Source organism: Phaethon aethereus (genome assembly GCF_964289735.1).
Source record: "Phaethon aethereus genome assembly, chromosome: Z".
Lineage (NCBI taxonomy): Eukaryota > Metazoa > Chordata > Aves > Phaethontiformes > Phaethontidae > Phaethon > Phaethon aethereus.
Window position 1 is genome coordinate 46,188,159 of NC_138577.1, and position 22,831 is coordinate 46,210,989.

At 39.8% G+C, this 22,831-nt stretch overlaps 1 protein-coding gene across 1 annotated transcript in view; it reads right to left on the reverse strand.

Moving 5' to 3' along the window:
- SLC28A3 (solute carrier family 28 member 3) overlaps positions 1–22,040 on the reverse strand; it is a gene marked incomplete at both ends in the record, with an annotated part of 42,749 nt that extends 20,709 nt beyond the window's left edge. Inside the window, 7 exons of the mRNA XM_082012946.1 lie at positions 630–743; positions 2,361–2,505; positions 4,473–4,662; positions 6,040–6,131; positions 10,199–10,281; positions 14,021–14,122; positions 21,984–22,040. Coding sequence (XP_081869072.1) covers positions 630–743; positions 2,361–2,505; positions 4,473–4,662; positions 6,040–6,131; positions 10,199–10,281; positions 14,021–14,122; positions 21,984–22,040 — 783 coding nt within the window. The remainder of the gene's footprint in view (positions 1–629; positions 744–2,360; positions 2,506–4,472; positions 4,663–6,039; positions 6,132–10,198; positions 10,282–14,020; positions 14,123–21,983) is intronic.
- Positions 22,041–22,831: the final 791 nt, after the last annotated feature.

Genomic DNA, 22,831 nt, shown 5'->3' on the forward strand with positions numbered 1-22,831 from the left:
CCCACCTCGCTACAACCTCCTTTCAGGTAGTTGTAGAGAGTGATAAGGTCTCCCCTCAGCCTCATTTGCTCCACGCTAAATAACCCCATTTCCCTCAGCTGCTCCTCGTAAGACTTGTGCTCTAGACCCTTCATCTGCTGTTGAATTATATTTTTTATATGTCATGAGGACTATGAAATGCTCCTAGGGCCGGGTCTGTGGCTGCTCTAAAGACAACGGTGGTTCTGCCTTGCTAAATCCCAAGACTTTTCAGCATATCAGGTTTATTGCAAGGATGCTTTGGAGTTGGGCCAGGTCTAAGAGTTTCTATGAGTGACTTGGCACAATAGAGGTTTTTGTGTTTAGAGGGTGCAAGTTATAATTTCAGCCCAAGGATGGTAAAGACATTAAGAAACAGGGTCATTTTGGTCATTACTCATCAGCCTGTCCCACATGGTCTTGTATTAACTGGATAAAAAAGAAATGGGAAGCTTGAATACAGATAGTCAATTACCTTTCTGAGAACACAGTTTTTCTCAAGAGGAGAAAACACCCAGGGGCAAACAGACCCTTGAACTGCCTGGCTGTTATGTAAGAGTCTCAAGACAGAAAATTATATAAAAATATATTTTTTTTGCCCAGTACCTTACCTGCATCTGAATGCCTAGCCAGTTAAAGACATCAAATCCCACTTTAGTCCTCAGAATGAGAAGCCCAAGAATAAACTGCATTCCTATTCCTGAAAATACTGGTCTCCATGCAACCTAGATTGACAGAAAAATAAAAATGAATAAAACACTTTTTATTTAAAAAAATAATAATTTACTTTAGATGTTTGTTTAAATAATTTTATGACTATACTGCAGGATAGGAGCAGCTGCCAAAGCAGGTTGTAGGGGATGGAGTGTGAGTTGCCTCTCCCAGTTTGAGAGCTCTGTGATGTGGATGTCTCCATCTGAGCTAGCTACTGAAAGGTTAGGTAAGTATGGACATGTCCATTTCACCATCACAGGCTGCAAGTAATCAAATAGTAAGAAAAGGAGAGACAATTCTTCCTGTGCTACGGTTTATAGATGGAATAGATATACATGAGGGCAGCAGACGTGATTCTTTTTTTTTTTTTACTAGAATGGAAACATCAAAAAAAAGCAACTGACCATACAGATTCTTCACACATCTGGACTGGGAATAAGGAGATTTTTGCCACAGTTTTTTGTGTGGTTGAGTAATTTCAACTCTGTTTCTCTTGATACTTGAGAACTACTCACAATTAGATGTTGCGATTCATATGACATAAAGGCAGTTGTAGGAAAAACTGTGGCTGCCTGTGACCAGTCCTTCTTCACTACACTGCAGATTTCTGCTCTGCTGCCTCAGAAAATATTTTTGGTTTGTGATAATTGAATCTGATTATTTACAAGGCAAAGAGGTGAGATGACACTCTCTGATTTATTCAGATGATATTTGAATAACAAGCCAATTAGGTGTAATGAGGACCCATGGGAGAGCACAAAGACTTTGGAGTACACGAAGTTTTCATCTCAGTTGGAGACAGCAGCTGTTGCAAAGGATGGGGAGTGGAAGGCCCATTAGTCCCTACTGAGGGAACTTTTTCTCTTTAGAAAGTCTCAACACTGATGCAGAATTATTGAAAAAGTGTTGGTGAACTTGGGGACCTGGACAATGGATTAATATATGGCTGATGAAAGTATGCACTGTGTTATAGGCATGCACACAAGAGTAAAAGCTGAGATGGAAGTTGTGGCGACTGAATTAGCCCCTTTGTAATATCACAGCAGTACAGAGTGGACATCTCATCTGGAAAATTTAAATAAATGACATTGACAGGCCTATGGGATTGGGTTAGTAAAAAGTGAGGACCTCAGCTTGGCCTCAGCTGCTGCATTTGCAGTGGGAATCAAACTTGTGAGGGATTAAGAGCTACACAAGGGAAGCATGTCACCACTTCCATGTGATTTGTGTTCATGTGATGACGGTGTCCTCAAATAAGTGCCTGTGATGTCCTGAGGACTTTGGTGAGCCTCCTGTGGGTGGAAAGCATGGAGCAGGTCTGCCTCAGCTTGCACGGATGCTCCAGGAGCAAATGTGTTCCAACCTGCATTAGGGCTGAAACAAAGCATGGGCCTCCCAAAATAGTGAAAGCCAAATACTAGTACAGCCCCACACTTGCTCCCCAAGATGTCAGAGCAAAACGACTTTCCTCAGAAATGAAATGCATCACTGGGTTTTGACAAGCCTAAATTTTTACTTTCATGGGTTTTTTGTTACTCTTACGGAACCTAGTGCTAGGGTAGGGGAATAGCTTTTGAGACATTGAACAAAAAACCACCCCAAAGATCCAACATGGACTAAATACTCACCTTGGTTGGATATTTGGAAAAGATAAACAACAAGAGAACATATATCACAAGCCCACCAAAGGAGATCAGCTGGCGGGATCCCTGTTTTGCAGTGTCAAAGATGAGCCAACAGATGATAGTTATAATAAGAGCTGCACACAACACCCTAGGAAAAAAAAAGTGTCAGCCATGGCATCCTGAAGAAGACAGGATATTTCTCCCCCTTCCCCTTCCCACAACATTTACATCTCTGTCTGTGAATGAACTCTGTGACCAATGTACTAAGCTGAAATGTGTAGCTCTGCACAAGCAGGAACCTGCCTTTGCTGATATAAGTCTGACAACAACATTGCTTGGTGGCATCCGGAAGAAATGTCCTCCATCCATGTCCCCAAAGTCAGAGGGTGGGGGAAACCCAATGAAGCATGACTGACTCTTGTCTCAGTGTTATTTCTATTAAATGAGGTGTGAGAAGATACCCTCCCTTCTCATTCCATCCTCCTTTTCCTTCCTATCTTCTGTATTAAATCTTTTCTTAGCTCTTGGCAAGACAGGCTGTGGTTTTTATGAATTGTGTCGTGCTGTTTAACTGGTTGGCCTATGAAACACACACTGTTGAGGAGCAGGTTATAAACTGTTTACTTCTTTGTAACAGGTTGTAGTCTGTTTAGAAATCACAACAAGTTTAACTATCTCAAAAACAATGACAAGATCCATGTGTACACCTCTGTTCCGTGTTTCTATGGTCCCCACTATTACAAAACCATGTTCAGCTTGCATATTAAAGGTAGTTATCATGACAACAGGCTGAAGGACGAGGAAATACGTCATCTCATTTAGAGAGGGGAAAACTAAACATAGCCCCAGTTCTTTGATGTTACTTGTGTCTAACGGTTGTTTAATTTCCACTGATTTCAGTGGTACCTAGATACTTAGAATTCAGTTTTTAGACCTGCATCAAAAATATTGCAGGCCAACTCCACAAAATGGCTTGGCTATTGCAATGCTGAATAACACTTGAGAGACTCTCTGTCTCTTGGAGGAATCCGTGACCTACAGTTAAGCACTTAATCTGTGATATGTATGATTTAAGGATTGCAGCCCAGGTAATACAGCACTTACTGCCCCTCGCTTGTTCCGTATGCTCATCAGGGCTCTCCTGTTTTACTTGCTCCTTCCCCCAACGAGGCTGTCAGATCATCTAATGGAGGTGCTTGTGTGTGTCTGCTCTCTAATGTGGCTTCTGAGCAGAAGGACCACAATCTTTATAACATCTTTCTTAGAAATTCCTGCTCCTGTGGCAAAACCATTTCAAAGTCTTAAGAATAAGGTGGGACATTTCCCTGAACCCAGAGTGACTCCTCCTCGAGCTCTTTCTCTCTCATATAGAAGGTGACCTAGCTGAGATAGAAGGCAGATGGCCAATTTCCTTTTCCTTTTTAATGAAATTCCATTTGTTTTTTTCTTCGGTCTATGAGCCTCCTTTGGCTCCCCATTTTCCCAGGAATAACTTAAATATTCCTGGTACCTGCTCAGGAATACTTGGAATAAGTATCTACCAGATCGAAGTATCTACCATACGGATGTCTACCATCCCAAATAAGGTTGTATGATCTTATTAAGACACCAAATGTGTCTGTCATGTTTCGATTCCCAATAGTAAAAATTGCTATTGGGATATGTGAACAAGTAGTGTCTGGGTAACTCATTTCAGTCTTTAGCAGTTTACTTTTGTTAGAGTTAAGGTTTTTATGAATCTCACAGCTCCCTGAACAAGTGATGGTGAGGTACTTTCTGGCTTGCAGAATGAATACAGAGGGCTACAACACACCTGAACTTCTGTGGACATATTCTCTTGCAACCACAAACTTGTCCTATCTCAATTTGAGGAACTTTTTTAAACTTTATGTCAAGATTTCTGATACCTAGCTGCTGTATCGCAATCTTAAATGTGTGCCTGACACCTATAAAGTGGAAAATATTGAATTATGCTGTATGTATTCTTTGATCTTATTGCAGTTTGTATGATTGATCCATCTCCCTGTGTAAGGGGTGTAAGTTGAATTAAAACTGTAGGGCTAAATTGACTAATGCTTTATCCTTCTGCATAAATAGGAGGTAATTAATATTTACCATTTCAGCCAAAACCACTGTTTCTCCAGATATCTTTCTCCAGGGGAACAGAATGCAGCAATTCTGTCTTCATACTTAGCTATTAAAAAATCCCAGCAGATGAAGAAGATGGCTAGGATAGTGATGATAACGAGTGGCAAGGCCCTCTGAAAATTGAAGCTGCAGGCTGCAATAACTACAGCCAAGTATGCTGTCACAGAAACAAGAACACACATATCAGTGAGGTTGGTCTTTTTAAAAACAGAATCAAATCTTAAATTTAAAGGATGTGGTTAAAATCAGGCCTGTGTTTATCTTTCAAGTACTTTTCTGACTCTTACCTAAATACAGAAAAATTTTGCTTTCACAGATAGTGTTTTTACTTATGATACGCTCATTGATATGGAAGGTAGATTTCACCCTGTCAGAGCAGGTTATATGTATATACTTTGGCCAAGCCATGTTCGCATCAAACACATTAATCACTTGGGAAAATTAAAAGTATCTACAGAACTGCTTTTTCTTGTGTAAAAACTGTGAATTAAGAACAATGGGTCTTGTTCCTTCTTTCACAGGAGGATAAATTTGTCCAACAAAACTAGAAGAAACACTTAGGAATATTTGTCATTTGGCTGATTTCATGGCCCCCTCAAGTAATTGGGAAGCTTAGAAGTAGTTTATTTTGTGAAGTAGCTGTGAAATGATTTGTCATTTGGCAGGTTCATTGCTAATACGTGGCTAATGAAACATTCAGTTCTTGTAAATAATAATCTGATTTTGTCTATAGAAAATAAGGAAGAAGAACTGATTTTTGTAAGACAAGTTTTTTTTAATGCAATTAACATATGAAACCCTCACATATCCTTAGAACTCACTCATTTTCTTGAGCCAGGATATGCCCGTACTGTGACAAAGCAAGATGAGCTGATGCTAGGAGGACAAGATATTCAGCATACAAGAGGCCCTTCCATAACCACTTCATGGTATGCTGATGCCTATCACAGAGCCATATTTTAGGTTTATGTGTTCTCAGTGTTTAGGTAGGAGGATCTCAAAAAGAAACTTTGTGAAGCAGAAGGAAACAAACCAACCTACTGGATAACTAGGAAAGGGACAAAGAATAATATCTGAATGACTTTGCAGTGCATGCTGACATAAAACAAATTTACTCTAGCAAACATTTGCTGTGGTTGTCGAGTGACATGAATCAGAACAGAAAACTTTCATTTCTAGCCTGCTGACTTAAGTTCAGTCCAAGTTGGTGCCTCACTCTTTTTAATGTGATTTCATGGGTTTGGGCAAGTTCCTAAATCTGTAATTTAACAGGCCTCTTGGAGGGGGCTGGTAATGGAGTAGACACAAAGACTGAACTACCCTTTTATCCCAAATGTAATTGCTAGTCAGGGTTGAAACATGCTGGAGGACAGTGTAGCAAGAGCTTTCTCTGGGACTAAATTCACTTTTACTTCCTTTCAAATGAATTTTTTAAGACAGTCAGGAGTTTTTGTGTCAGATAGAAGATAGGCATAGTCTATAATCTCATATAGGTAAACAAATAAACACCAACACTGGGTGTGATACACTGTACCTGTTATTAAAATTCCATAGACCACATAGTGAATTCTGGTTTTATGTTTCTTGCAAAAGTCACGGACTTTATTGTATTTCTTTTCCAAATGCCTAGGAAAATGCAAAAAACCAAACAGAACAGAAACTTAAGCTGTAGACAAAAAAGAGTAATTTGCACAGGAAGATGAGGTTAAACTGATCAAAATTTCTCCACTGGAATATGCTGCACTTGGTAAGGGTTAAATTTGGATCCCAAAGTGCCAAAGAAATTGTGCTGACATCTGCAAAGCTTTTGGGGGGGAAAACCATTCTTTGGCTTGATGTTGGACAAGTAAAAAGGAAAATCTGGTGGATTGCTAAAGGGCCCATCCTTCAAATATCTAACTGGCTGAAGTTAGCAAGCCAGTTCTGTTAACCTCTGAAGTACACCTCTTCTATGAGGAGGTCTGTAAACAGAGTTAGTGTAAACTGGTAGGTAGTTAAAAATTCAGTGCTCATTATAGTAGACCCACAAAGATTGTTAATACAGCCAGCCCAGTATTGCTATGTGGAACAGTAGTGTTGCTATAGTTGTGAAGCCCCAAGGCTGTATTTGTGTGCATAATAACCAATATCCATCTAAAACCTTATTACAGTGTGAATAGATGTTTCTGGATATTCTGGATAACTTCCTGAAAGGAGGCTGTAGCAAGGTGGGTGTTGGTCTCTTTTCTCAAGTAACAGGTGATAGGACAAGAGGAAATGGCCTCAAGTTGCACTAGGGGAGGTTTAGATTGGATCATAGGAAAAATTTCTTCACTGAAAGGGTGGTCAAGCATTGGAACAGGCTTTCCAGGGAAGTGGTGGAGTCACTGTCACTGGAGGTATTTAAAAGACAGGTAGTCATCGTGCTTAGGGACATGGTTTAACGGTGGACTTGGCAGTGTTAGGTTTAGCGTTGGACTCGAAGTTCTCAAAGATCCTTTCCAACCTAAATGATTCTAGGAATCTGTGGTTCTATGATTTGAAAATTTGGTTGTTAATTACATTAACTCTTCATCTAACACTCATCAGTTTATGGAAGCTAAAATTATTTGTTAATTTGAATGTCCTATTCTAGTATCTGTTCTTCCAATTATTACATACTTCATTTTCATTCTTATCTCACTAAGGGTAGCACAGAGTGATTTCCTGAGGGAGGCTGCAATTTACGGAAATACAGTTAAGGGAGTTAATTCAACACATATTTCCAATGCTAAGTATGCTGGTGATGTGGATGTATTTCAGTTACAAAAACTGTAACTAAATAAGCATCCTCATACTGTGCAAACTGAAAAAGATATCACAGATATAGCTCTGTCTCTCTAAATCAGTGTCTCACACCCTACAGTCTATAAAGGCAACATTATACTTAGAGATGCTAATTATCCAGACTGTACTTGTTTGGAAACTAGATGCAGCTGGAATCAGATGCACACTGAAATTCATCATGAATATCCTTCTTTTCTGCACTAAAAAAATTGATCCATTTAAAAGACATTGGAGAGAAACAAGGAATATCAATGTAATTCGTATCAGCACTGAGAACACCAGAGCAGGAATATACTCCTTCACCAGTACAAAAAGTAACAAAGTCTCTGAGAAATCTTGATTACTTTTGATACTTCAGTTTTAGTTCTGGAAACCCCTGTTGCCTCACAAATCACAGCTTTTTTTTTTTTTCACTTGTTAGAGCATTGGGTTATCTACCCAATCTCAGCAGAGAGATTAGGTACAACAGGAAAAGAGGTACAACAGGAAAAGAAGTACAACAGGAAAAGAAAAAAAAGGAGAAATGAGAGACAGATGCATGAATAAGCTAGAGTTACTTTATCAAATTTATGGTTCATACATCAATCAAAAAAAGGAAAAAATATTATCTACTATCTGTTCCTGCTAGTTATGAGTCCTTTGGGATTTAAAATTGTTATTTTAAGATTACAGTTCCTTGTAATCTCTTCTTTGCTCTAACATCTCTCTCACACTTGTTATTTTATTAATTTAGGCGATTATCACTTTGGTACCAGGATATCTTAAATATGTGGGCATATACATCATAAATATGCATCTTTATTCTGAGAGGTGGCAGAAAAAACCTATTTCTTATGAAATCTGGTTAATTTTCTAATGAAATATTATTTTCTAAAAGCTGATCCTATAGGCAAACTATTGCTGATGGCCTTTACTTAACCAGAGATGCTGAAAAAGCAGGTATCATGCACATTTAAAGGAGAACTTTAATGTGAATTATTTGTATATGCCAAAACTATTTTTGCTTGCATTTTGCAACTCAAAGATGCTTTTTCTGGTCTGCATGTATTCTGTAAGTGAATGTTAACACCTTGCACATGTAGTGAATTGTTGTTATCAACAGGCTGATCTTTCAAAGGAGTTGTGCCTCAAACCACAGGTTATTCAGTACTATCTGTTGAAATAAATCAATGAAGCATTCAAAAGTAAGGCACTCTTTGTCAATGCCACTTTTGAGCACATACAAGGAAGACATTAGTGCCTGCTTTTAGAAGCTAATTTACAAAAAATAACTTGGTAGAGATACTATTGCTCTCGTCAGGTACTCAACATAAAAATAAACCTAGACAAAGTACAAAACCAAGTGAAAAACCACAGAGCACAGAACAAGCTGTAGCCTGCATGTAATCAGAATAAAGTGCTCTTCAGCTTCCAGGCCCCGAGGAGCTTTCACTACCCAAGGCAACGGTACCTGCTGCAGATGAAAGGACAAGGGGACCTCGGGAACAGAAAGCCCTGTGAATTAAACCATATTTATCTCTCAGATCTCCAGGGGAGTACAAATAAATAAGAATGAATAAAAAACACACAGACTTCATCTCTGCCCCAACTCAACCCATCTCTGTGCAGAGATGCCTCTTGTTGAGTGACTCCTATAGGTCCAGGTTTGAGGGGTAGAGACCCTGCTAACCTTGTACAGCCATTTGCGTGCCAACACCTGCCTGTGCAATTAGCTTTCTTCTAGGTAAAGCTGGATACCTGCCATTGAAGAGGCTTATCAAACTTGGATGTCTGATTTTTCAAATCTCAGATTTTGTTTTTGCTAGGCAAGATCCTAAATGTTTTAAACTGGAAAATGTTTCATGTTATGTACTGCTAAAGGAATGACAAATCTCCAAAGAACAGAGAAGAGAAACAAGAGAATATTTAAGTGACTTCTAAATACTTCTGCTAAATTTTTGAGGCAGTATTTTCATATGATGGCATCAATAAACCTGATCATATTAACAAGTCTTTAAGTTCTGTATGTACAACTGGAAAGCATAATTAAAATCTTCACAACTAATTCTGTATATAAACATATCATTTATACAGGCATGAGATCTTTCCAAGTAGTCCTATTTGAGTGAGACAAACTCCTATTTGAGATATCCAGTAAGTGGCTTGCTAGAATCTACTGATAGAAAGACAGGTTCAAAGCTGAAATGTTGTGCTGTATAACAGAACAGAGTCATAGAAATCAGGGGAAAAAATACAGTATGATTTCTATGAAGGTTTATATGAAAATTCAATATGACGGAAAAATATTAAGACTTCAAAATATACTTTTAAGTACTGTATCTTAATTTTTTAAATGTCTTTTACAGGGTTTGTAGTTTTCCCCAAAAAAACTAGTCCTCAAGTAAAATGTAGATGTGTGCTTTCACTGTATGATCACTTAGCACCAGTGCTTAATGAAGTGTAAAAATTCCACTCCATCAAAATAGCTTTTTTTACAACTATTCTATTCTTATTTTGCAGTGGGGTAAATAGCTACGCAAACTGAAGGATAATAGTGAATCTTTAACTTCCCACAAAAGATCACTGTTTAAGACCTCTCTGTAAAAAAAGTTTCTTAGAGAAATATTGGAAAGTAGTTAACGTACAAAAAGAAAAAATATTTCTCCTTTCATTTGCAAGGCTTTAGAAGGATAGTTCCACAATTGCACATGTCTGTTCAAGGATGTAATAATTGTAAATACAATGTGTTTCTGTATTACACAAATTGCTAGGCAATACAAAGGTCTGTGTAGCATAGGAGTATGCCAGTGAAATTTAGAGCTGTTGCTCCAGAAGCAGAAACACTGGCAGCTTACTGCTTAAGGCCAGGATGAAGTGAGTGGAAAACTTACTCATCCAAAAGACATTACCCTTTCAAGCGTGGTTGCTCATCATCTACTGAGTCACGTTTGTTTTCGTGCAGATCACTCTCAATATTGATGTATTCATCCTCCTGGAAAACAGATAGGGTGCTGAGGCTGTGAGAGAGGTACATGCTTGTTAAGTAAGGTACAAAAAACCAGATCTCTGCTGGCAGATGGCTGAAGCAGCCTCAAGACTCTCCAGCTCTCCTGCCTGCCACCAAAGCGTGATTGTATCAGGCAAACCCAGTGGTTAGACCACGCTATGAACTTTCCCAAGCCATCCACACTATTTTGAAAGGGGAAATAAATAGGGAAAAAAATACCAGTGTTACTTAGAGCTGAAGAGGCCCCCATAGAGAGTACCATTGCATATATGCCAAGAAGTGAGAGCTGCAGGTAGGAACGGTAGAGCTGCTAATTAGCCAGCTTGCCCAGCACCTCCTGTTGAGGACCCCCTGTTTTTGCTGCTTCTCTTTTTGCAGAACTTTAATGTGGTGGAAAGTTTATGTATGGAGAATGGTTAAATGGGGGGGAGGGGGAGCTTATTGTTTTAAAGATTTAACTAAACCAATAAATTTATTCTTAAGAAAAGCTGCTGAGAAAAGGTAACAGGTAACAATCCTTAAACGAGAGCTAGCATATGTGGGCTTTGTATCAGAACCTTGAAATTTGGCCAGACAGCACATTTTCATCAGGAACACACCTTTTTGCTACATGAATCCTCATAAGCCTAGCAGAATTAAGCTTTCAAACAACTACAGTCTGACTTCTGCCATGTTTGAGGACTGTCCTTGAGGATCAGGAAGTGTCCTTGTGCCCTGTGCGGCTGGGAGCATCACAGCCCCCCCAAAGCTGTTTGGTGCACCCGTGGGGGCTGTCATGCCCACCCCACATTACTTCCCCCGGCCTGGCCCGGAGGGGCAGAGGAAAAACGCTTGTCTGTTGGGTACGTACCTCCATGCTCGTGGCAGGGCCTCCAGAGAGGCTGGCCATCGGGACAGGCAACCGTTGCATTCAAAAGCAGCAGCGTAACGGCACATGGCCCTCGCACCGTGCTCGCGCCGACTCATTCTAACGCCATGCCGGGGTGGCATGACCTGTCGTCTGCCCTTGGGTGTCCGGCCAGGACCGTGTGAAGGCAGACAGTGTTTTCCTGAGCTGGTGGTTGTGTCCTGCCCTCTGGAGAGGAGCTGACCTGCCGTGCCCAGCCACTTAGAGATGTGGCAGGCTGCAGGTGAGTTTACCCTTTCATTTTTGTGTTGCTGTTACTTGCGCTAACCGCACTCCCCAGATTGCTGTGTGAAGCAAGGCCCACCGTGGGCCTTACCCTGCCCCCTGCCTTCGGTCTGGCTTTCCTGCGCCAGGTGCCACTGAAGGTCCTGGGAAGCCCTCAGTTAGTTCCTAATCAGAGACCTGAACCTGCTCAGAGGCAAAATTAACACGTGGCCAGTAATTATGCAGAGGCGTATGTATGTAGAAGTCGCTCTTCATTCCCCCAGGAGCAAGGCCAGTGTGACATGGCCAGGAGTCTCTCAGTCCTCTTGATTACAGTTTTTGGAGGGGTGGTGGTAGGAGTTGTGTAGCTCTGTGGACCTACACTGTAACTTAAAGCTGTATTTTCCCTAAACTCAATTTCTTTCTCTCTTTGGTCTTGATTGTGAAATAAAGCAAATCTGAAAAATGCAGATGCTGCCACCTACTAAGTTGCTATTATTTTTGGAAACCGGGAGCATTCTTCCCAGCGGTGGCAGAAGGTGGGCTTCTCACCTGAGGGACACTGAGTGCTGGTAGTATTGAAATATTATTTATTCCTGGGGTTAAATTTGGGGTATATTTCATGCCAGTGCTTCTCACAGATTTTTGAACCTACGTTATAAATCAGGAGAGTCCAGCCCTATGGGTCAAAGAGCCACGCTTCCACATTTGCAGGTGGCTGCGCTCCCTGTGACACCATGGCCTCTCCCCTGGTTACAGCTCCAAGCTCATGTCCAACACCTCCTGCTTCCATCCCCACCACCATCCCCTGTCTGATGTGCTGCCCGTGCAAGACTGTGCTCCTCCATTGCTTTCTCCCATGCCACAACATCCTCCCTTGGCCAGGAGCTCCCCTGATGACCCACAGCCTGGGCTCTGTCTCTTTGAATTTGTGAAATATACTGTTTGTCTTGAGAATACAACACATTTTTTCTTTTGAGTATTTCAATATAAAAAGCATCCATCCACGTCTTTTCACATTGTCTACAATGTATTTAAATATGCTCAGAATATTATTATGTCACCATTTTATTGTTAAAAATGCTTTCCTATATCTATAGTAAAAGATGTTAAGAAAATCTGAAATCAAAGGTCACTTTGTGTCTAACTGTGCAGATACACAAGGAAAGGGAGAATGGATCCAAACCCCTTTTCTTCTTTCTTCATAGCCAAACATGTTATCAGATCTGGCTCTTGGGGAATGCCAGCCCTTGCTTAGGCTAACCCAATGGCTGTATGGAGTGCATGGACTTTTGCCAGCAGGGGCACAGCAAAGTCCATACTCTGCAGAGCCTCAAAATAAACTCTTCTGCCTCAGTCACAGCATGCCTGAGAAAGTGTTGGTGTACATATACATATCTCTACTACACTTACACAAAGTAGTGGCTGAATGCTTTCAGATGAACCTTTTCAGCAGCAAATTGGTTTCTTTGATTAAAATCAAGCTTTCATTAACCGTCACTATTTTTCTACATTTTTCAGCAGTTTCCATCAGCTCTGAAAGTCCTTTTATTCTTTTTGTTTTGATGTTTTCATTTTTGCTGGCTTTTTTGAAGAGGCAGGTATAGGCGTTGTCTACCACCTTCCTCTCCTAGGATCTCAGATCCTGGTCCAGTTTCCCAGACTGCATATCAGAACAATCCGACTGATCCTTTCCATCACTGTAAATCTGTAATAACTTCAACTTTGAGAGCAGAGGCGTTTCTCTGGCAGTATGCCTTTGCTGCCTCTGATGATATCCAAAAACCTTTGGAGGACAGAAAAGAATCCACAGCATCAGGAAACCTCTATATTTTACATACTGCTTCAAGTACCATCACCAAACTTGGTAAGTAGATATGATTACAACACAGAAAAGTACTAGAAGTTTTTAATGGAACTCCTACAGTAGCAGATTTTTTCTGGAGTGTGGATGTGAAAATATTAATACATGACACTAGCAAAATGTCTGTGGGTTTTTTTAACCTGACACGTCTTCATAGTGAGCTACTCACTATGTGGGCTTAAACAAACGTACAGTCAAAAGAAGTCAAAACGGATGTGTTTATAAAAGTCATCCATATTGTATTCTCCCCTTCTTTCTGTGGTCAGTCGTATGTCAGACCTGTTGCCTCCAGTTTGTGTTTGTCTGAAATTTCCCGTATTTTGGATGAGTAAATATTTAATAATATGTATGTCCTGTCTGACTGAAAGATTGTATCACTAGACCAAATGTTTCGAGCTTCTCTTTTTCCAACTTCTCAGGAGAAAATGCTTCTATATCAATTTTTCATCTGTAGTATTCCCTCTGATCACCATTTCTAATGCCTCTTTTGTATCCTGCATGAAGCCTTTATGACATTAGAAAACATTTTTCTGAATCCTACATGTGCTATCAATTTTCTGTGTTTTTTTTTCTTAGTGTATTTCTGAGAGCAGAACTCCCTTCCCTGTCAGTTTATGAAATTTAAATCCAATTCAGGTTTCATTAAAATATCTGTCTTGGATGTATTATCACAGCCAATTACTGACATTGAATTTGAGGTTTATGCATTTACATAAGGTTATTCAAAAGGAAAAAAAACCCCAACATACCTGATTAATACGTACAGTTTTCTTATTTTGTGAATTCTTGATTCTCTGTGAATCGTCTCCAAGACCTTTCAGATTTATAACATCCACACCTTCACTGTCATTCTGGGGCATGACAAGACAAGAAATTCTATCAACTCAAATGAAAAGCTGAAAGCCTTTCTCATGTGCAGTAAGGACTGATTTATACCCTGATGCCTGTGTTTCCATGTTTTACTTTACTAGTACAGGGGAGCCCAAAACAGCGTACAGAGCTTGGCTGTTCAAATCCCTGCACTGCTACACAAAGCTGTCAGTCATGATGGTGCTTAACTAATGTGAATCTGCTGTTTTCTTAACCCAAACTCATGTCCTCCCGGTGCTGCCTTTTGCATCAGGACTGGTTCTACAAGTTTACAAAGACTCAGCCCTTCTCCCTGTCAATGGCAAAATGGCCTATCTGGGCCTTCCCGGTTTGTTAGTGCCTTTGCTCCTACTAATAATGCATATGCAGTAAATGTGTACTTTTAAAAAATACATTCTTCTATTGTTCTTGGCATAAAACACTCAGAGTATCTTTAAAGAGAGCAGTTAGCTTTACTAGATTAATTCTCTGTGGTATACCTTTTATGAGAGTGTACTGAGTTTAAGACAGCCATAAGGAGCTCCACTATTTCTACCTTTTTTTTTTTACTATTCTCAATCTGAGATTTCTTGTTTTCTAATATTTTGAAGGGTACGTTATTTCTTTGTAATGATCCTTGAAGGGCTGGTTCTTATTTTGGTTTCACAAGAAAGCTGCTTAAACAAAATGTCAGATAACTTATATATGCATTTGATATGTTATATATTTCAGTGGTTAATTATGGTAGGAGTTACGGTACAGTCATTTCACTGTGTTTTATCGCATGAAGTATCTCATTGTTTACGTTAAATTTGTATCTACATTTAGTCTTCTAAGAAAATTATAATTTCCAAATGAACAAAACCAAATAAGCTTAATCATAGTAAATCACGATAAAGGCAGGAATAAGCAGTACTATGAGACACAAATTAAATTTTGCCTTTTAGCGGACACATGACCAAGAAGCAACTAGAACACTTTTCAGCAACAAGTTTTCCTTAAGAAAACTCTGTCTCTAAATTTCACAAAAAATCATTTTCAGTAAAAGTGTTTCTGGAACCTTGTGTGTCTGGGGGCAGAGGAGGGAGTCACAAGAAACTGCTGATTCACTTGCTGTGGCCCTGGTAAATCGGATGCTGATACATCAGTTCCCCTCCTTCTAAGAGAAGAGGATCTTTGCATTCCCTTAAAAGGGAGGTATTTCTTTTTTAAAAAGCACCTCTGTTACTCGTTTGCCTTCTAACCATGCTGTCGTAAGAGTTTGCCATAGCTGGTCCTGCACTCGACAATGAAAGCCTCTACTGAACACTCAATACAGTGCAAAAAAAAGGTATCACAAGAAGTGCTTAACTGTAGCATTGAGGTATAATATATTAAAAGTACTATAGAGGACAGCATAGCGAAGCCGAAGTGGTACAGTTCTGTAATTGACACACACAGCCCCTGGGGACAGTCTCTTTGAAGATTTCTATGCTTGTTGCTGAGCAAGAAAAAGCAGAGATTTCTTAGGACTTTTGTCAGTGAAGATGTGAAAAACAGTAAGCATGCAAGTTGCTGTCTAAAAGCAACAGAAGTACAGAATAATTTGCGTTGGAAGAAACCGCTAGAAGTCACTTTGTCCAACCCACTGCTCAACTGCAATAATTACATAAGAGTTTCATTTATAGAGTAATTAAAATATATGAATGTATGAGTAATGCAACAGAAAACTAGTAAGAGCATCACATGATTGCTGGAACTCTAAATAGCCCACACTGCAGAATGATAGACTTGTGTCATTTTTTGCAAGCATAAAAAGCACTCATTTCACCTGATCATACCACAGTTCTGGCATATTCCAAATTCAATAGAAACTGGTTAATTACTATTGATAACAAGTTTACTTTGGTAAGAGACTACTTCTGTTGACTAAAACAATCTTTGAATGAGTGCCATGAAGCTGAGTAATTTTCACAAATTTCAAAGCTGATTCTTCAAGTACAATATCTTCATCCTCCCCTTTGTACTTTTTTTTTTGTTTGGTGAGAATGCGTGTTCTTTAACTCTACTCCTTCGGAAAAAATAATTATTTTTAATTTCTCATAAGAATAGAAATATTCAAGTGACAAATAAAACTGCCTATTCCTTTTTCCCGTTTGCTTAGAGTCTTCCTGAGTTTGCTGAAGGAACTCCTCACCAAAATGTCTATCTGTCTGTGCTTATAACCCGCTGTTGCAGATGGTTACCTAAGCAGCCAGCATGGGCAGAAAAGCATCTACCTCAGTATCCTTTTCCACCTCCCTGGAGATGCCTACAGAACAAAACATTGCAACAGAAAACGGGAGTTCAAGCCTTAGGGGCTACAGCCAGCACAGCCTTGTTATGAACACAGGCCAGATCCAGCAATACGCCCAGTTGCTTCTGAACCTACTGAATCTGTAGTGGCATAAGGAAGCAGGAAGTTAAAACCAAATTAGAGAAGCTTGGATGGGAAAATTCTCTTCCTTTTAGGCCACGCTTGAAGGATTACAGAATTGCTCCATCTACTTTGAACGTTGACAATATGAAAACTCTTACGCAGTTGCATTGCTGTTTTCACACTCTGCTGTACTTTTACTAATTAGAATTTCCTGCTTATAAAATATTTGATTAAATGGCAAGGTCATGGAGCTATCTCATATTTGGAAGTGAAGTACTCTTTCAACATTTATTTAGTTCCATTTAGATGAGCAGTTAAATTGCCAAGTCTTTTTTGCATAACTACAGTCTTTGACCTTCCCTCTATCTTCTCCCTGCCTTTTGAAGGAGGATAGGCTTTGCAAAGAACGTCTAATTTCTATGGGCACACACTCTAGAAAAGATGGTTTTCTGCCCCTGCCAGTTAGTAATGAAAACAGATTGGCTATCAGAGCATGCAGGCAGCTGCTAAAACTGTTTATGGTTTAAGGGTGGTCATTACATTAGCTTTGCAGATTAGAGTCGGGGTACTTAAGGAACTCAGTGGAAAACAGGTGCTTCAAAGGCAAATATTTTAAGTTACCATGTTGGATTTCATTGGGGTTTGGATTGCATTCAGTCAGCTGCAATGAAGCCATCTGATTTACAGTTCAAAACTTTGCTGTTCTTTTAATATTCAGTGTCATTGAAGCCCGTTCATCTAAGATTCCCCCATATACCACATTTTGCTAGTCAGAGTGTCATGATTCTGAAGGAGTTAACATACATTTTAAATATTGAGGAAGAATTTTTTTATCAATAATCATAGCATTTGTAAATTCCTGTCAAATGATAGAATTCAGTGTACAGGGCAGGAGGGATAAGTATTCATTACCCATGTGTTAAACTATAGAAAATGAACTGTAAAAGAAAGCAGATATGAACGTATACTGTCAGTTTTAAATTCAGTTGGCTAAATCTTCATGAGGTGTTTTGAAATGGGTTGTAAATTAGGCTTACCCACCTCTGAGTACATTAGTGTTTTCTTTAAAATCTTAAGTTGTCAGTCTTGAGTAGGATAGTTGGATAATATCCTGAAATACAGGATAAACAAATTAAAATGATAGACTGGCACAAGCTGGCCATAAAAAAAGGAATAGAAAATCCATTTGCTCTAAGAGCAAGTAAAATGTATGAGAGGCAGAAAGCAAAATCCAGAAAAACCAAAACAGGAAAAAAGATCTGCACATTCCTGTGGAGATAAAAATGTGCACATGATCCCTGCAATTATGGCAGGAGTTTTTGATGGCAAGCAGGAACACAATGAGGATGACAAGGACAAGAACCCTAAAATCCTATTCATAAGGAATATTTACTTAGCCTGAGAAGAAAAGAGCCTAAAGGTATGACTAACTTTCACTATTTCCTGTAGGAGACGGGTTAGTATGTCACAGTTAATTTTTTTAAAACAAGCATGGCTTTGGAAAGCAAGTTTTGAAACTGTGTAAAAGGCCTGCGTTTCCTGCCTGGATCTGATGGAGTTATGCAATGCAATGCCTTCATAATTTCCAAGGGAAATTTCAACAACCATGCCCATTAAATGTAAATTCTTAATAGTGTTTATAGTCTTAATTAACGAACTACACAAGAGTGTCTAAGAAGCTGTGGAGAATGGTGATAAACACAGAAATAAAAGGCATTTTTTAGGGTACGTTATAAGCTCATTTGAATGAAATGGATTACGAAAGCTGCATATGTTATAGCAGTACAAATGTCCTCATGTAGCATGAGTAAAAGGCAGAATTTTAAAGGGGATCCTTCCTGAAGTCAGATTCTTAAGAGCACTGTGTACTTTGCTACAGAAATAGGTAGAAACTGCCTAATGCATCATAACACTGACAATAGGAGGCCAGTGAACAATAAATATTTATTAGCTGTTATATTCCCTTTGCATTCTATTTATTTTATGTTTACCTCTGAGTTCCTTTTAAAAGTCAGGGACTTTTTTCATCCCACCTACCGTTCCTTTTTATGAGCCAGCTCTTATCACTCCTTGAGGAATAAGTGTGACTTGTTGTTTAATATCATCATTAGCAGAGATCTGAATCATGAGAACTGATTAGGTAAATCCTTTGCCTCTTAAATGAGGGCCAAACAAAAGCGAGGTAAATCCAATTTCAGTTGTAAGGTTACTGTTAGTGTTGCAGAGTTTCTGAGCAAGAAATTCTGTGGGCAACTGTAGTGATCCACCAGCTGGTGTCTTCACAGTGAAGTTAACTGAACCACATTGAATGCAAGAGATGCAGTTGTGTATGGAATTATTGTAGCTATAGATACAGAATGTATTACATTGGCAGGTGGACACTTAATATGGACAATCTTCTGAATGGGAATGAGACTATAAGGATAATGATTCAGGTTCCTTAAATTGCCTGACATATTTAGGGTGAAAAATATTAAAAACCTGAATGCCTCAGTGTAAACAGTGTGGCAATCTTTTGATTCTAGCTGCAAGGTAGCATCCAAAGCAGGTAACTTTAGCATGTATGTCTTAACAATTGCATTGGGGTTTTATTAAGGATACATAGGTAGGAGCATGCTTGGGAAGATTGACAGTGTATTGTAATACATCCAAATGTCTGTTAATAACTTAAAAGTCCCTAATATCAAAGAGGGAGAGAGAGAAAACGAGAGGTACAGAGGAGCTGTGCTTTTGGGTTTTGTTTTCTGTTTCTTTTGAGACCATTTTGATCTGTTAATGAGGTAAAAAGTTGCTTCTGGGTCTCTCAGGTACTGGCATTATCACAAAACAATAACATAGGACCTGCAGTTTTTGGTGTTATGCCTATAAACAGTTCAAGTGGAATCTGCATAGTGTATAAAAGAAGCTGATACTTTGCAGGATCATGCATTTTGTAAAGATAATTGGTGGTGTTAACAGAACTTTATGCTACCTGGATGCATGCCCTCTCTGAAAGTTAACATTGTTTAACTGATTTCTGAGGGTCTATTACAGTAGGGTTGAAAAAGTTTTATGTTTCTGTGATGCAGTAAAAATCCTATCCTAGTACAGAAGGATGTGTGTGTTTAAATATCAGTAGCCAATATGAAATTGAGAAGAAGTCAAATAGTTATACCCCTTTGACCATTTGTATGACTAGTCAAAAGGCAGATTACTCTACATTACCTACCACCTCTTCATCCCTGCGCAACAGAAGGCACAATGCCTCTCATTCTTGATATAATAAAGCTCTGATATGATCCTTCATCCATCACTTGTTAGCCTTGAGCTGCTTTGTATTGTGTTGAGAGCTGTTTTCTTAACTTATTTACTTTATAAAACAAACTACTTAACCGGGGTTTACTTTGTCCCTGTCTTATTTTTTCTATCCCTTTGTGGGTTAATCATTAAATGGCTCAGGTACATCTGAAGGTACCTTTGGAGTGCAATCCCACATTGATATTTAACATGGCTTCAATTAATCCCTTTCCAGAACAATTTTATATTTTGTGGTTTAGGGAAGATACTCATTGCTTAATACTAGAAGACACTGTATCTTGGAGGAAGAAAGCCGTTCACTCTTTGTGCAAGAAAAGCTCAAGTACAAGAAAATAGGAAAAAATTACGAGATTGTTTTCTTTTCAGTGGCTTCTATTGTGAAGTGATTTATTTTTCTCTATGCAGAATTTCACGTATTTCCTTCTGTGTCTTATTTTCTCTAGGAAGTGACTTATATGTTGAGTCAGTGTAAATGCAAATGTGAACACTTGCTGGTGTTCCTGGAAAAAAATAACCGAAAACCTGACTCAGGCCCCAGGTTTCATTGTTGAACAGTCTCCATGATTTGGCATTTGAATTATTTAAATCAGAGGGGATTTGCAGGCTCTTGCAAACCTCTGCAATGGCCAGGAAAGGAAGTACCTGAGTTCCCTGCACATTGCTCAGGTGAGCTAGCTGTGTATGTCAGAGGATTAACCCGAGTCACTGCACTGTGCTCCACAGAAACTGCTGAGGAAAGAGGTGATTTTCAGCTTAGGTCATTTAAGAGCGTTCGGCACCAAGCCTCTCTAGCTAGAGCAGGACTTCTCTCCTTTAGGAGTCTGTAGGCACAGACTTCGGAAGCTGACGGCACTATCTTAGGCACACATTTTTTGTGAAAATGCGGCTGGGATGAAGCCCTGTCCTACCTCGCTCACTTGAACTGAGGGAGACCCAAGTTCAAATTGCTCTTCTATTTGCTCTGAAGCACAGATGCCTTGAGGGCACCCTGATTACCCAGGAGAATGCCCTAACCACACTGAGCTATCATATTTTAAAAGAGTTATCTGTTGCCTCTAGAAGCTGTCCCATTTAGTGTGAATTATCGACTGGAGTAGGGACTTGACCCTAACTCCCTTACATTCCACAAATATTCTTGACAGGCAGATTATCAAATCAATCTACTGCTTGTCTGTCTCTATAGCCCAGTGAATAAATATACAGAGCGGTTGGATGTCACTGGCGTTACACAATATTCCACATGCTTAGCATCTACAAAGACCTTTCTGTGTTACTTGAATAGTGTCAGCTGAGGTTCACACCCACTATGCGCTACCTTTCCTGCTAGCTGAGCTCGGGGCCAGCGTGAGGACCAGAAGCTGCCAGAGGAGAGCAGAGGGCACTTTGATAGTAACACCAACACTCTTCAGGGCCGCTGCCTCCCTCTGACCTGTTCTACCTCCAGTAACCAGTACAGTGAACCGGCCTGGCTGGGGGTTCGCAAATTCCGCTTTGTCCCTGCTCTAGTTCCTATGAAAGCACAAGGGACACTGGGCACTGAGAAACAATAACAAGTTAACAGGGGGTTTTTTTGTGCTTCTACTTTTGAAATCCACATTTTTTAAGTGGCTGTTAACTTATTCACATAATACGCAGAACCTTCTGGGTTGGCTCCTTATTGCCTCTGTGTGCTCTTCATAGGAGTAGAACAAGACAATTGCACTGATTTTATGCAAGGAAGAAAGAAGATATGCCCCACTGTGATGACATGATTATTTTTCTCATATTATTAATATACATTGCTTTGAGATGTATGTCTGCTGCATAATAATGACGTCTTTTTCAACAGAGTTGTAAATTACCTATCCTCAGGAAAAAGCAGCAACAGATACAGCAGACGGGAGAGCTGGATGAGCTAGTTGTGAGACACATCAGCCTATGAAATATTACTGAGTCAGGACATTTTTCAAAGACACCAGTATACCAGGGAGCAGATGAAGGCAGTAAGCAGAGCCTACTCCTGAATGTGTGGATTGTGCTCCAGATTTTTATACAAGAGCCTTGTACTTTGGCAAGATACCGGCGCAGAGCATGTGGGGTGTTGTAAAATACCCGCAGACTGAAGTAAGCATTGTTCATTGCTCTTAAGTCCTTCCTCTTCTCCACAAAGCAAAGGAAACCACACTTACCTGGAAGGCCCAATTGTGCACTCCTGAGTGATCATGGGTGGTCGCCTTCAGCTCCATGTGCCTAGCATGGGCAGGAGAGTTTGGGTGGATGTTGAAAGCTACTTGCTTTCAACAAGGGCAACAGCAGCCAGCACCTGGTTAATCCATCCACGGGGTCGGTGAGTATCACTTGAAGTCTAGTTAGCTGGAGGCACTCTCAGGTTGCTCTTGCTCTCACTCATAGCTCCACCTTCTTGCTCCCCTTGGCACAGCCCCTTTTGGCCAGCGTGGGAAACCGCATTTAATGTTTCTTGAGACAAGAAGGGAGGATTCCCGCGGGCCCCAGGAGGCAGATGTATCTCTGGGTGATCCCAAAGGCAAATGTGTGTACTTCTATGACTTCTGGCTTTTCTCACTTGCTTGGGGGAAAATCGTCCCCACCCAGCTCTTTGAGAGGTCAACACAGTTTTTGTCTTTTTTACAGCTATTCTCAAGTCATTGTTTCTGCGATGTTATCGTGGCTCTATTTTCATAGTGGTTAAGGACTTCATCTAGCAAGAGAAAACAAGGGAAAAGGAAAAAATCCCAACTGCCCAACAAATATCAGTTTATGCATTTTCAGTTGGCATTCCAAAACTTATGGCATGGGGTCATCTGTTTATCTGTCCTCAGATTACTCACATTTAACTGAAGAGTTTTTTAATACAGGCTTTTAGGCTTGCTATTTGCAGGATGGCAAAGTTATATTCTTAGAAATATCAGTTGGGTCTCTTAGCCATGTTTTGGATTGCCTATGGACTTTGTATTTACAGCTTGTTCTGTGTAAGTTCACTGAAAATAGTAGCACTATTACAGACACTAATGTCAGA